General features: G+C 42.0%; 1 protein-coding gene across 1 annotated transcript in view; it reads left to right on the forward strand.

Moving 5' to 3' along the window:
* The window catches only part of USP34 (ubiquitin specific peptidase 34), a 1,009,100-nt gene that overhangs the window by 676,234 nt on the left and 319,151 nt on the right, over window positions 1–13,715 (forward strand). The window contains exons 49-52 of the mRNA XM_029593702.1: window positions 9,305–9,458; window positions 11,822–11,900; window positions 12,696–12,749; window positions 12,866–12,961. Coding sequence (XP_029449562.1) covers window positions 9,305–9,458; window positions 11,822–11,900; window positions 12,696–12,749; window positions 12,866–12,961 — 383 coding nt within the window. The remainder of the gene's footprint in view (window positions 1–9,304; window positions 9,459–11,821; window positions 11,901–12,695; window positions 12,750–12,865; window positions 12,962–13,715) is intronic.

Here is a 13,715-nt window from a genome sequence, read left to right on the forward strand (position 1 = left end):
CCTGAGCCCTCCCATCTGCCACTCGTGGCCTAACCTCTTCCTGGCTGATCCTGCCCAGATGGGTCCTCCTCCACCTCCGGGCAACCCTTGAGCCCCAGGGCATGCCCCCACCATTGGTGATACCATTGCACCGATGATGTGCAACGACGATGCCTGACCCAGTGATCACCATGCACCAGGGCCCATGAGGATGGCGGTAAATGCATTCCAGCGGCACAATTGTGCACCCCCTTGCGCACGCCGACCTCCGATTTAAAACATGCATGTTATAAAATCGGGTGCACCTCTTAAAATATACCCCTCTGAGTTTATGTATTTTCTATCATTGACAGCTAAGTCCCTCCTGAAGAAGCCGACAGGCGAAACCTGACCATGTCGGGGAACTACAGTGTTTAAGCTTATGAAACTAATACAGTGATAATATCATTGGCAAATATCTAACTATAAAGATGACCTGTTGATTCTAGTCTTGGAACCCCTTATCATTGCACCTAGCAATTTAAAACGCAAGACTTTGGTTTGAAACTATCTCCTCACATCATTGTTATTTATATTTGGCTATCGTTATGTGAGGTTTAAATATCTACTTGCCGAAATTACTACGTAAAGAATATCCAAAGCAAGAACACACAAAAAAGAGAGGAAATATACGTATAAAGAAAAATTCTTTAAAAAAATTTCCAAATAGTTTTTCTACTTATCTTGCAACTTGTGTAGAAGAGCAACATATGGGGGCGTATTTTAAAAGCCCTGCTCGCGTAAGTCCCAGGGTTTTTTGTCGCGTAAGTCCCGGGGTTTTTTGTCGGGGGTGTGTCAGGGGCGGGGCCGATCGACGCAGCGTTTTGGGGGCGGGATGCGGCGTTTCGGGGGTGGGCCCGGGGGTGTGGTTTCGGCCCGGGGTGGTCCGGGGGCATGGCCGCGCCCTCCGGAACCGCCCCCGGGTTGCGTCTCGGCGCGCCAGCAAGCCCGCTGGCGAGCGTGGATTTACGTCTCCCTCCGGGAGGCGTAAATCCCTGGACAAAGGTAGGGGGGAGGGGTTCAGATAGGGCCGGGGGGGTGGGTTAGGTAGAGGAAGGGAGGGGAAGGTGAGAGGAGGGCGAAAGAGGGTTCCGGCTCGGCGCGCACCGGCTGCCCAAAATCGGCAGCCTTGCGCGCGCCAATCCTGGATTTTAGCAGATACACGCAGCTACGCGCGTATCTACTAAAATTCAGCGTACTTTTGTTTGCGCCTGGAGCGCGAACAAAAGTATGCGAACGCGCCGTTTTTAAAAATCTACCCCATAATGTAGACAACACCACAAAGAACTGTAGGCATTCATCTGAAGATCACGACAAAGGCCAATGTTTTGGCAACCAATTGTCGCCTGCTTCAAGCATTACAAATTCTAGAAAAATAACACAAATACAAAGTAAATATCAAATAAGCCATCATAAAAACAGAGATTTTCTACCTCAGAATGGTATTAAGAACATCTCAATATGGCGCAGGCGCTCCATGAAATTAGAGGAAAGAACCTCTGGGAGGAGTTTCTTTGTTTTTATGAACCTCACTTGGATTTTATGACAACTCTGATTCCATTTCTCTTTGTCCAGTCCTTTCCTATTTATCAAAAATAATCTCTCAATTTGACTTGAACCAATAAATTTCTATTCCAGCATTTTCACAGGCAGAGTATTAAGGAGAAAATTCTTTTTCACTCAATGCACAATAAAGCTCTGGAATTTGTTGCCAGAGGATGTAGTTAGTGCAGTTGCTGTAGCTGGGTTCAAAAAAGGTTTGGATAAGTTCTTGGAGGAGAAGTCCATTAACGGCTATTAATCAAGTTTACTTAGGGAATAGCCACTGCTATTAATTGCATCAGTAGCATGGGATCTTCTTAGTGTTTGGGTAATTGCCAGGTTCTTGTGACCTGGTTTGGCCTCTGTTGGAAAGAGGATGCTGGGCTTGATGGACCCTTGGTCTGACCCAGCATGGCAATTTCTTATGTTTCTTATGTTCTAATGTAAAAAATATCTCTGGTTGTTAGATGTCTGTCAGGTACTTATTAGATATTTGGAAGTTACCAATCTGTTCCAAAATCTGATAGATTGTATTGTGAGGCAGCTTCCAAGGCTTCTTTGGCTAGATGGATTAAAGAAACAGTTGCTTCAGCTTGCCTATCGGAAGGCCATCAAACTCCAGAAGTCTTTTAGGCTTGTTCAATGAGAGCTCAAGCTTCTTCCTGGGCAGAGCCGACATCTTTCACCAGACGATATTTGCCAAGTGGCCATCTTGTCATCTTTGCATACATTCACAAAGTGTTACAGATTGGATATACATGCGAGGAAGGTTGCAGCTTTTGGTGCTCCCTGTTTTCAAATCGCCCCTCACTTCTTCCCTCCTAGATTAACTGGCTTTGGTGCTTCCCATGCGTTTAGAAAGGTATAACAGGATAAAAAGGAACAAGAAATTTAACTTAACTGAAAATTTCATTTTCTTGAATCCAGCTATACCAGTCCTGGACCCTCCCAAAAAGTTGGACTTATGTAGTTTTTTTATATCTGTGTACCTTAGATTACAAAAATTGATTGTTTTTATGTAGAGGAGAACTGAGGTTTACTTTTCTTTTCCTTGTTCCTCTTCATTAATCAAAAACATTTTAGATAGTATTTTCTTGAAGGAGGATCCTTTATAAATGTTTATTTCATGTTATCTACCAGTTATTTTTGAGTCATTTTCTTTTTCCTTCATGGTTTTGACATAAAATACTGGCTTTTGCTGGACCTGTACCATGGTAACAACCAGTGATGATGTCACTGAAGAAGGTGTGTCCTTTATCTCCATCTGCTAGTAAGGAAAGTAAAAGCAAGTTTGCTTACCGTAAACGATGTTTCCGTAGATAGCAGGATGAATTAGCCATGCTGTCATGGGATCTGTCAATCAGGCCCGGGAGGCGGAGCTTGTCAAAGCAGAGAACAGAGCTTTGCTCTCTGCGGCTGCGCGTATGTTCCCGCGCAGGAAAGTAACGGACTCTCCTCAGTCTGTAATTAAGCTGTAGTGTAGTCGAAGACTAGGTGACTGCCAGGGAGGAGGGTGGGTCAGCATGGCTAATTCATCCTGCTATCTACGGAAACATCGTTTACGGTAAGCAAACTTGCTTTTTCCCGTCGATAGCAGGGCTGAATTAGCCATGCTGTCATGGGAGTCCAAAGCTCCCGATCACGTCATATATGACATATGTGGTTGGACGTGATCATTGACAGTGTGGCAGTCACTGTGGACAGGAGGATAGAGAGTGCAGTATTGCTTGCCCTATCTTCGCATCCGTGGTTGCTTGCTGGTCAAGGCAGTAATGAGATGTGAAGGTATGCAGTGATGACCATGTAGCTGCCTTACAAATGTCAATGGGTTGCACATTCTTCAGGTGTGCTAAGGATGTTGCTACTGCTCTGACTTGGTGAGCTTTAGGAGTAGATTGTAAATGTAAATTCTGCTTGTCATAGCAGAATTTGATGCATTGCGCTATCCAACTGGAGATGGTGCGCTTGGCTACTGGCTGTCCAGGAGCCTTCGGGTCGTAGGAAACAAAGAGTTGAGAAACACGGGAGTCCGAGTTCGTCCTTTCTTTGTAGTGTGTTAAAGCTCTTTTACAATCCAATGTGTGCAGTAGCTTTTCCCTATCGTTTGCATGAGGTTTAGGGAAAAATATTGGTAATTCCATTGACTGATTGAGATGGAATGGGGTAACTACCTTTGGTAGGAAGGATGGGTGAGTTCGTAGAACTACCTTTTGTTGATGAAATTGTAAGTATGGAGGATAGTGGACCAAAGCTTGTAACTCACTAACTCTTCGTGCTGATGTTACTGCAACCAGGAATACCACCTTCCAAGTGAGGTATTTCATGTGTACTGAGTCCATAGGTTCAAATGGAGAAAGCATGAGCTGTTCCAGAACTATGTTGAGGTTCCAAGGGACTGGAGGTTTGGATACCGGAGGACGAATGTGTGTTAACCCCTTTATGAAACGAGTCAATAATGGGTGATTGGATATAGGAATGTCATTGATTGGTCTATGATAGGCGCCTATGGCGCTGAGATGAACTCTGATGGATGATGTTGCTAGTCCAACTACATATAGAGAATGAAGATAATCAATGAGCAATTCCGGGGAGCAGTCCAATGGCGGTACACCTTTGGAAGTGCACCAGGTAGAGTAGCGTTTCCATTTATAGCTATAATTTTTCCTGGTTGAGAATTTTCTTGATTGTAACAAGATGAATTGTGCTGAAGTGGAAACTCCTTGTTCTGTCAGGAGGAGCCTTTCAATCTCCAAGCTGTTAAGTGTAGAGATGAGTGTAGCGGGTGTAGAAGTGTTCCTTGATCTTGGCTGAGAAGATCTTGACGATTCGGTAATAGAATTGGATCCTTGATGGATAGTCGAAGTAGGAAACTGTACCATGGTTGCCTCGGCCATGCTGGGGCTATGAGTATCAGTTGAGCTTTGTCCGCTATGCACTTCTGAATTGTTCTTGTTATGAGAGGTATGGGAGGAAAGGCATACAGAAGGCCTGTCGTCCACGGAATGAGGAAGGCATCTTGAGCAATCCTGAATTGGCTTGGCCTTATCGAGCAGAATTGGGAAACTTGAGAATTGATCTCTGTTGCAAAGAGATCTATGGAAGGTGTCCCCCACTGTAGAAATATGTCCTGGACTACTTCTGAGTTGAGTGTCCATTCGTGGGGATGAAAGATGCGGCTTAGCCTGTCCGCTCTTGTGTTTGCAACTCCTGGTAGGTAAGTTGCTTGTAGGTGTATGCAATTTTTGTGAGCATGTTCGAAGATTGTCAGGGTCTCTTTGCAGAGGGGCCATGAACCGGACCCTCCTTGTTTGTTGATGTAAAACATCGCTACTTGGTTGTCTGTGTAGATCATGACCCTGCGTCCCTTCAGGTGGTCTTGGAAGACTCGCAATGCATTGCGAATCGCTCTGAGTTCCAGTAGATTTATTTGTAGATTCTGTTCTGAGAGTGTCCATAACCCTTGGGTTTCGTAAGTCTCGAGGTGTGCACCCCATCCCTTGCGAGATGCATCTGTGGTTAGGACTGCATTGTGAGGAGGGGGGCTGAACAGTGCTCCCTTGGACATGGTGGAGTCTAGGAGCCACCATGCTATATCTTTTTTCATTTCTGCAGTCAGCAATACTTTTTGCGTCAATGGTTGTGAATGCTGTTTCCACTGTCGTTTCAGACCCCATTGTAGGCGTCTCATGTGTAGCCTGGTGTTGGGCACCATGAAATTCGCCGCTGCCATGTGGCCCAAAATTACCAGGACTTGTCTTGCTGACGGCCTCTGAGTATGTTTCAAGTTGTGCAGAAGTTGACGGAAATGTGATATTCTGTCGTCTGGGAGGTATGCCCTGTTGCACGTAGTGTCCAGGCATGCGCCTATGAACTGTAACTGCTGTGTTGGTTGTAGATGTGATTTCTGAAAATTTATCACCAACCCTAGTTGTTGTAAGCAAAGTATCACACGATTGAGGTGATCTTGTAAGATATTCGGAGTTGAGGCTATTATTAGCCAATCGTCCAGGTATGGAAAGATGGTTATACCTTGTTTCCTGAGATGAGCCACCACCACTATCATGCATTTGGTGAAAACTCTGGGTGCAGCCGATAGTCCAAAGGGAAGAACTTTGTACTGGTAGTGTTGATGTCTGTAGCGAAAGCACAGGTAACGCCACGAGGATGGATGGATTGGAATGTGCGTGTAAGCATCCTTCAGATCGATGGAGCACATCCAATCGTTGGTTTGAATGAGAGGAAGAATTGACTTCAACGATACCATTTTGAATTTCTCCTTGGTGAGAAATTTGTTCAACTCCCTTAGGTCTAGTATGGGGCGAAGGCCTCCAGACTTCTTGGGTATGAGGAAGTACGGGGAATAAAATGCTGCTAGTTTGGGGTGTGGGTGGATTTGTCGAATTGCTTGTTGTTTGCGAAGTAAAGCAATTTCCTCCCCCAGTTGTGGATGGGAATTGTAAATCTTGAGTGTGGAAAGATGAGGCAAGATGGGTTTTGTTACAAATTGGAGTTGGTAGCCTTGACGTACTATTTCCAGAACCCATTGATCTGATGTTATTATTTCCCAGGCTTTCAGGCAAGCACAAATTCTGCCTGGAGGAGCTTGATGTTGTGGTGGCGGCTGAATCACTAAAAAGATGAGGTTGGTTTTACAGCAGTAGTCGGCTGTTGTGCCTGTTGCCTTTGGTTACGTGGTTTACCTCTTCGTTGATTTGAGGTATTATTTTGTGGAGCAGGACGTTGGTAGGCAGGGTATGGCTGCGTACGAAAAGATTGATAAGATCTATAGGGCCTTCTGCCATATGATTGTCTACGGGTAGACCCCACATAACGACGGGTAGTCGAGTAAATGGGATTTGATGTTAGAGATTGTACTGCTAGAGCTTCCTCTTTTAATTTACTTACTGCGTCCTGGAACTTTTCTCCGAACAAGTTATCGCCCGTGCATGGGAGGTTCGTTAGTTTCACATGCAAGTCATCTCTTATGGAACTTGAACGTAACCATGCTAGTCTGCGGGCTGCAATAGCTGCTGCAGACGCTCTGGATGACGTTTCATGTGCTTCATAGATTGATCTCAATAGATGTCGAGAACATTCTTCCATATCATGAAGAGGTTGAGGTATTTGTTCCGCTACTGAGGAATGTATACCTTTCATAGCTTGCATACACTCATACAGATATTGCACCATATAGAACTGATGTTGCATAATTCTTGCCGTTAACATTGAATTATGGTATATTTTCCTACCAAATTCATCCAAATATTTGTTGTCTTTCCCTGGGGGGAAAGTAGTGTGCAGTTTTGTTTTCTTGAATCTTTGCAACGCCGACTCTACTACGACTGATGCGTGAGGCAATTGTGGTAGAGTGTATAGTGATGCTTTCTTCATACGAAATTTCATGTCTGTTTTCTTAGAAACAGCTGCAGTTGTATAAGGCGTTTCCCAGGACTTTTGTAATACAGAATGTAGAATTTCTTGAGGTGGAAGAGATGTTGGTTCCACCTGAGTATCAAATATCTTTAGAAGTCCGAGAGTTTCCGCTCTAGGGTCTGCTTCTTTTTGTACCTCTAGGTGTAGAATTGTACCCATTTTTTCTATGAATTTTGGGTATGTAAGGTCTTCAGGAGGTGAATGTGGCTCCTGTATTTGGTCCTGTGTGTCTGACAGACATCCCACCGATGATGATGGGGATGTTTGTATTGAAGGAGAATCAAAATATGTATCCTGTAGATGAGTAGGTGAAGTTGGTTGGTTTGTCCTGGGAGATGTTGGTGGTTCCGCCGACTGCTCTTCATTAGACTGTGCTTTATGTTTTATAGCATTGTCCTCAGAAGTATTATATATTTTAAAAGATGATTGAAGCGTCTCGTAGAATCCTTCTAGAGACTGCGACAATTGAAAAAATGCTTCTCTTGTATGAGAGGGCATTATCATACGATTGTCTTGTTGTTTTGGAATAATTGTTGGAGGTGACGTTGTAGGAACCTCTCTATCTCTCCGTGTCTTTTCGTCTGGAGCATTTTTGAGAACTTCTGAATCTGAAGAAGTGTTAGAGGAGAGAATTTGTACCGGTTTTCTTAATGAGCCGGTAGTAGACGGAACTTTATGAGATGATTTAGAAGTCGAAGGACTCATGTCCCATGTCGCACTCCTCTTTTTTAATCTTTTAGAATGGGAGTGATGTGAGTACTTATGATAGTCCTCAGATGCAGACTCCGTATCTGTGACTTCCGTCTCGGAAGAAGAGGTGTGTGAAGGGTATCGTTTTCGCTTCAACTTCCTCTTTAATTTTTGAGGCGAGTAATTGTGGTCTCTACGCCCAGATCTTGATGTATGCGCTGAATTAGATTTATGCGCGGATATGTGTTTACGCGCAGATGTAGAGGTATGCGCAGGTATGCGCGTATGCGCGACTGTAGACTCATGCGCACTTGCATGTCTGTGCGCGGAAGTAGAATTGTGCGCGGTTGTAGTTTTATGCGCATGTTTCTTTGATTCCAAGCGCACAGGGTTTTTCGGCGCCGTGCGCATAAGTTTCTTCATAGTCGGCGCCATGCGCTCAAATGTTTTCGGCGCCGTGCGTACAGGATTTTTCGGCGTCATGCGCGTAAGTGTTTCCGGCGCCATGCGCTCAAATGTCTTCGGCGCCGTGCGTACAGGTGTTTCTGGCGCCGTGCACATATTTAGTCGGCGCGGTAGTTTTCTCTGCGCCGTGCGCACCGGAATCGCTAAGTTGTGCGCAGACTCTGACTTTGGCGCCGGTATATGCGCATTTGGCGCCATAGGCGCAGAAGTCTTCAGCGCGGAGGAATCCTCCTCTGATGAGGTACGTTGCGGCTCTACAGGCACTGGGGATTTAGTAGGACCCACTGGCCTTTGATTTTTTGCTTTCCTCTTACCTCCTATAGTGGAGGACTTAGGTTTAAACGGCAAAGATTTCTTCTTTGACGGAGCCGATGAAGTGAACGGGCCAGGCGAAGAATGAGCCTCTGACGGATCGCGGGAGGCAAAAAGTTCCTGAAGCCTATAGGCCCTCTGTTTTAATGCTCGTGGTGACATTTTTGAACAAAACTCACATTTTTCTGTATGGTGATGCGGCCCGAGACATTGATAACAGCGATCATGTCCATCCGTTACCGACATCCGTTTTCCACAGCCACAGGGTTTAAACCCGGGTTTAGACATTTTATTTCTGTTTTTTTTTTTTTTTTTTTTTAAACTGAGGAGAATAACAGCTCCGCGTGCGTTCCCGCTCGCGGAAAAAACAGACTGAGGAGAGTCCGTTACTTTCCTGCGCGGGAACATACGCGCAGCCGCAGAGAGCAAAGCTCTGTTCTCTGCTTTGACAAGCTCCGCCTCCCGGGCCTGATTGACAGATCCCATGACAGCATGGCTAATTCAGCCCTGCTATCGACGGGAAAAGCCACATATCTGGACTGGTATAGCAGGATTCAAGGAAAGGAAATGATCAATTAAGTTAATTTTTTCCTTTTCTTGTATTGAAAATAAGCTGTTCTGTATTTATGTGAAATAAAAGATGCCCCAAATAATACAAGTTAAAAAGTTGAAACATAAGAATTATATTACAGCACTGTCTGTATATGTATGTGTGTGTCTGTAAAATGTCATTCCTCATACCCACAAAAAAAGGAATTATCTGGCCCAACTGAAGCCTTCATTGAAAGATTTCACTGTGTTGAAAAGCATAAAGTTCCTAAGAACATATTACATCTGCTTCAAGGTTTTAAAGGAGATGGAGAAGAATTAATAGAAACTGAAAGCTACGAGTATGATTTGATAGGCGTGACAGTTCATACCGGAACAGCAGATGGTGGACACTACTATAGCTTTATCAGAGACATAGTCAATCCTCATGCCTATAAGACCAACAAATGGTGAGTTGTAATTAAATAGTACTTTTTTTTTGTATAGATCATGATCATATAATAGTACTTTCACTGGCAGCTACTTTTTTTCAAATGATTACATTTGTACATTAGATAGAAGCATCACAATTATGGATCTAATGTAGAGTAAGATCCAGAGCAGTTATCACTAGGAATGAGAGCTATATTCATACAGGCAGTGCTATTTGTCTATTAAATGTAACATTTTGCTTACTGCATCTAAAGTATCAAAATGTCCATCTCTAGCATTTCTGTGCTAAATTAAGAGTTGCTGATAACTTTGCCAATAAGCCTATTTTCCCTAAAAATGAATCACTAATAATCCTTTAGATTTTTGCCTTGCCTTTCCATAGAAAATCCCCAAGATGAGTAACAAAATAAAACATTAAATTACAATGTATATATATATGTTTTTGTATGTGTAAATTTCAGTGCACAGTTTTAATGCTCAGCTTATTACATTGGCTTGTTAGATTGTAAGCTTTTTGAGGAAGGAAATCTGCAAGGCTAAAAATATAAAATATTAAAATATTTTAACTAGGTAAAGTTGCAAAACAGAGGTGAGCAAACCATGAGAAGCTTCTTTCTGGCCTGTGGCAGTAGTATGGGTCTTGGCGATGATGAGAGTATACCACATCGGTCCAGAATTGACATCCAAGTATTGGAAGCAATGTCACTGCCACAGGCTGGATGGAATTCTCATAGCAAGATCTCCCCTGCTGCTCAGATAGAACCAGGACCTTCAGTGATCCCTCAAGCAGGCAGGGCTATTAATGTGGCCCTCTGGTCAAAACGTTTGCCCATCCTGGTTCTAAAAAGTCTATAAAAGAAAAAACAGGAAGAAGGGAGGGTGCAAGACTATGCCCATTCAAATAAGCTAATCCTAAACCTTTTAAAAAGAAAGAGAGAAAAAAATGTTAAACCAGTAATCAATCACAAAGCAAATAATTTTCCTTAGCTTAAAACTGCATTATCTTTCTCAATCTCTATCATACTGCTAAGTTTGATAAAATTTAGTTCACTGGTTTTGGAAACCACCCTACTGGAAATGATCTTTTGTATTAAAAACTTTTTGTTTCCTAAACATAGCTAAAAAAAAAAAAAAAATCATCTTTGAGTTTTAAATCCAGATTAAGTGCAAAGCTGGAGATTAACCCTACTTAGAAACCTTTTTTATCTTATCTAAGATTGATAATTATTATTTTAGCACTGGTTTTCATAGTAGATTAATGCAATATTTTAGAATTTTTCTTGGAATTGTAAACTTTGTATAATAAAAGAAAGTTAAAATAGTGAAGCATCAATTTTAGTTGGTCAGACACTTGGTAATGTTAGTTTGCCATTATGGGTGCAAAGTTCTATCTCCATAACTTTTTGGGAAATAGAGGGTACATTTCAAACAACTGCACAATGTAGCATATAGGGCCATGCTTAGTTTTACCATAGTATTTTGAAATCTATGCAAATTATAGAATATCCATATCTTTACCCAGCAGCATATGCATGTATGTAAGCTTGTGCATGAATACATGCAGTGTGCATTGAATGTGAGTATTTCTAGCATTGAACATGCGTGCTTTTCCTACCTATTTTAAAAATACATGGACGTATATTTACATGTGAAAATGAAGTGGAACTGTAAATTGGTATATTTTGAAATATGTGTGGTTAAATGAAATTGCCAATTTTACCAATTCACCCGGTTCAACCAGTCCTTCTCCAGATCATCAAGATCCTCTTGATTCTTCAGCTTGAACTCCCACTAATTCACCCAGACCTTCCACTTGACCAATAGTAAATAATAAACATGTTTAATATCACTTACACAGGTGTAAATTTACACAAGTAAGTTGGCGAATCTAGGTGCGTCTCTTTTAAAATAGCAACTTGCACATGTAAATAGTGGTCCCGCCCCAGAATGCCTCTAGATTGCCTCCTTTTAAGATGTCTTTATGTGCACACGAAAGCAAAAATATGTGCATTTGTTTGAGGTTTGTAAAATACCATGTATGCAAGAAAGTCTTTGAAAATTCACTCCATAGGTTTTAAAACTCAGAGGGCAAAGGGAAGACTTCATTAAAGAAATTTGCTAGACTCTTGTGTTTGGTAACTCTCTGCTATCTTTATGTATAGTGATGCTCTTTTATTGATCCTACATGAGAAATGCAGAACTACCAAAATTTCTTTCAGTTGATTTTCATCCACTCATATTTCTTTTACATATAGTTTAAAACAATTTTCATTTGTATGATGCTGTAGTTCTAAGGTAGATGTCTGTCCCTATTTAGTATAAGAAGTACAGTACAGATGATACACATGACTAATTTTAAGTTCGTTGTCCTCTTTCTTAGGTACCTTTTTAACGATGCTGAAGTAAAACCATTTGATTCTGCTCAGCTGGCTTCGGAATGTTTTGGTGGGGAAATGACTGTAAGGTCTTATGTTGATCACATTCTCTTTTTTAGTAAACTAGTAAACCGTGGAAAGCATTGGGACTGGCACAGTAACTCAATGAGAGTGCTTCTTGCTGCAATGCAGGAGATCTAAGTTGGATTCCTGAGCCTGGCTTCTCCCTGGACTGCTTAGGGATGCTGTGGAAGCAATGTTCACAGCCTGGGGGAGAAGGCATCCCAGCATTGTGTTAAAGTAACACGTAATGGTATTACTTAGGATACACATGTACTGGTTTCTGGAACGAGTCGCATTCTGCGGCTCCTGACTGAAGGATTGTCACTGTAGTGGTTAAGCTAGATACAAGGGAAAAATTGGGGGTGATTAAAATTGAAAGTGGGGAGGGGGAAGGGAAGAGGGGTCAATCATAGTAATTTCAAATGAGAGCTTATTGGGAACCTGTTCAGATTGAGTTGGAAGTTCAAAGGAGCAGGAGGAAATGGGGGGGGGGGGGGGGGGCAAACTCCCCAAAACAAAAACAGTGGAAACCATCAATACTAATACAAGTTAGATCAATAATTTGATACATTTCGATGTTCTTTCATTGCCACAGTGTGCTGCCTCAAGGTTTTGATAACTTAGATTTTTAGAGTTAAAATTAAGACCAATAGTTTCAATCCTGCATGGCTAAACTATCTGTACTGTAATTTTTAACTTTCATTTTCTATCCAAAGTTGTAACCTTACTGTTAACAATGTTTAAGTGCTTAAATTATTTTTTGAATCAGATACATAGTAATATGGAAGATTTTAAGTAATATTTCTACTTTCACAGACCAAGACATATGATTCAGTCACTGATAAATTTATGGACTTCTCTTTTGAAAAGGTAACGTCATTCTGATCTTTTTTGAAGAAAGTGTCAGTTTTTGAGTTTTGTGATCGGAGAGTTTTAAAGTAACACTATTCTTTTTTTTTTTTTTTTTTTTTTTCTTTCGCCTAAAGACCCACAGTGCATACATGCTGTTTTACAAAAGAATGGAGCCGGAAGAGGAGAATAGCAAGGAGTTATCGTTTGATGTTTCCTCAGAGCTACTTGAGGTATATTTGTCCTTGAGGTATATTTGTCCGCCCAATATGCAAGTAAACCTATGCACATATGTCCTATATGCATGTAAGGTTACTCAGTCTGAGTAGTCATGGTTTTAGTTACAATTATAAGTAGAAATACAGGGATATGTGTACAAGGTCAGTCTCAAAATCATCCACGATTGGGCTCTTCCAATGTCTTGTTCTCGATTTCATTCAATGCCACTTCTTGTTCTTTTCCATCCATACTGTAGATCTTAGTCTATTGGCTTTTCTGAAGGTACTGAGAGAACAGTGCTAAATCGCATTACAACATCTAAGTACAAATAGCATTTGCAGACTGTCTCCAGATCTGATAGGGCTGCCAGATGGCTAAGAATCTAGGCTGATTGCGGTGTTTTCGTGCGGTCAGTTTGTAGAGCTCGCACATTTTATCTATTTTCAAGATAAGCATATGTAATGTAGGGGGATCACTGTTCTTCCAATGAGCTGCTATAACACAGTGAGAAGCAATTAAATTTGGTGCATCAACAGCCAATCAAATCTGGAGCTAGTTAAAGGGATACTGAGCAACGCCTGTTCTGGGAATAACAAGATATCTTGCTGAAATATTTTTGAGACCTTCCCCCAGAATTGCTGTATCTTTGGGCAAATGCCACCACATATGGAAGAAAGTTCCCCTTTCGCCACAGCCACGCCAGCAATCATCAGTGTTCCTTATTTTTGCTTTCCATAATTTAAATGGTGTGCAATACCACCTCAGTAA

The sequence above is a fragment of the Rhinatrema bivittatum genome, chromosome 3, assembly GCF_901001135.1.
Source record: "Rhinatrema bivittatum chromosome 3, aRhiBiv1.1, whole genome shotgun sequence".
Taxonomy (NCBI): domain Eukaryota; kingdom Metazoa; phylum Chordata; class Amphibia; order Gymnophiona; family Rhinatrematidae; genus Rhinatrema; species Rhinatrema bivittatum.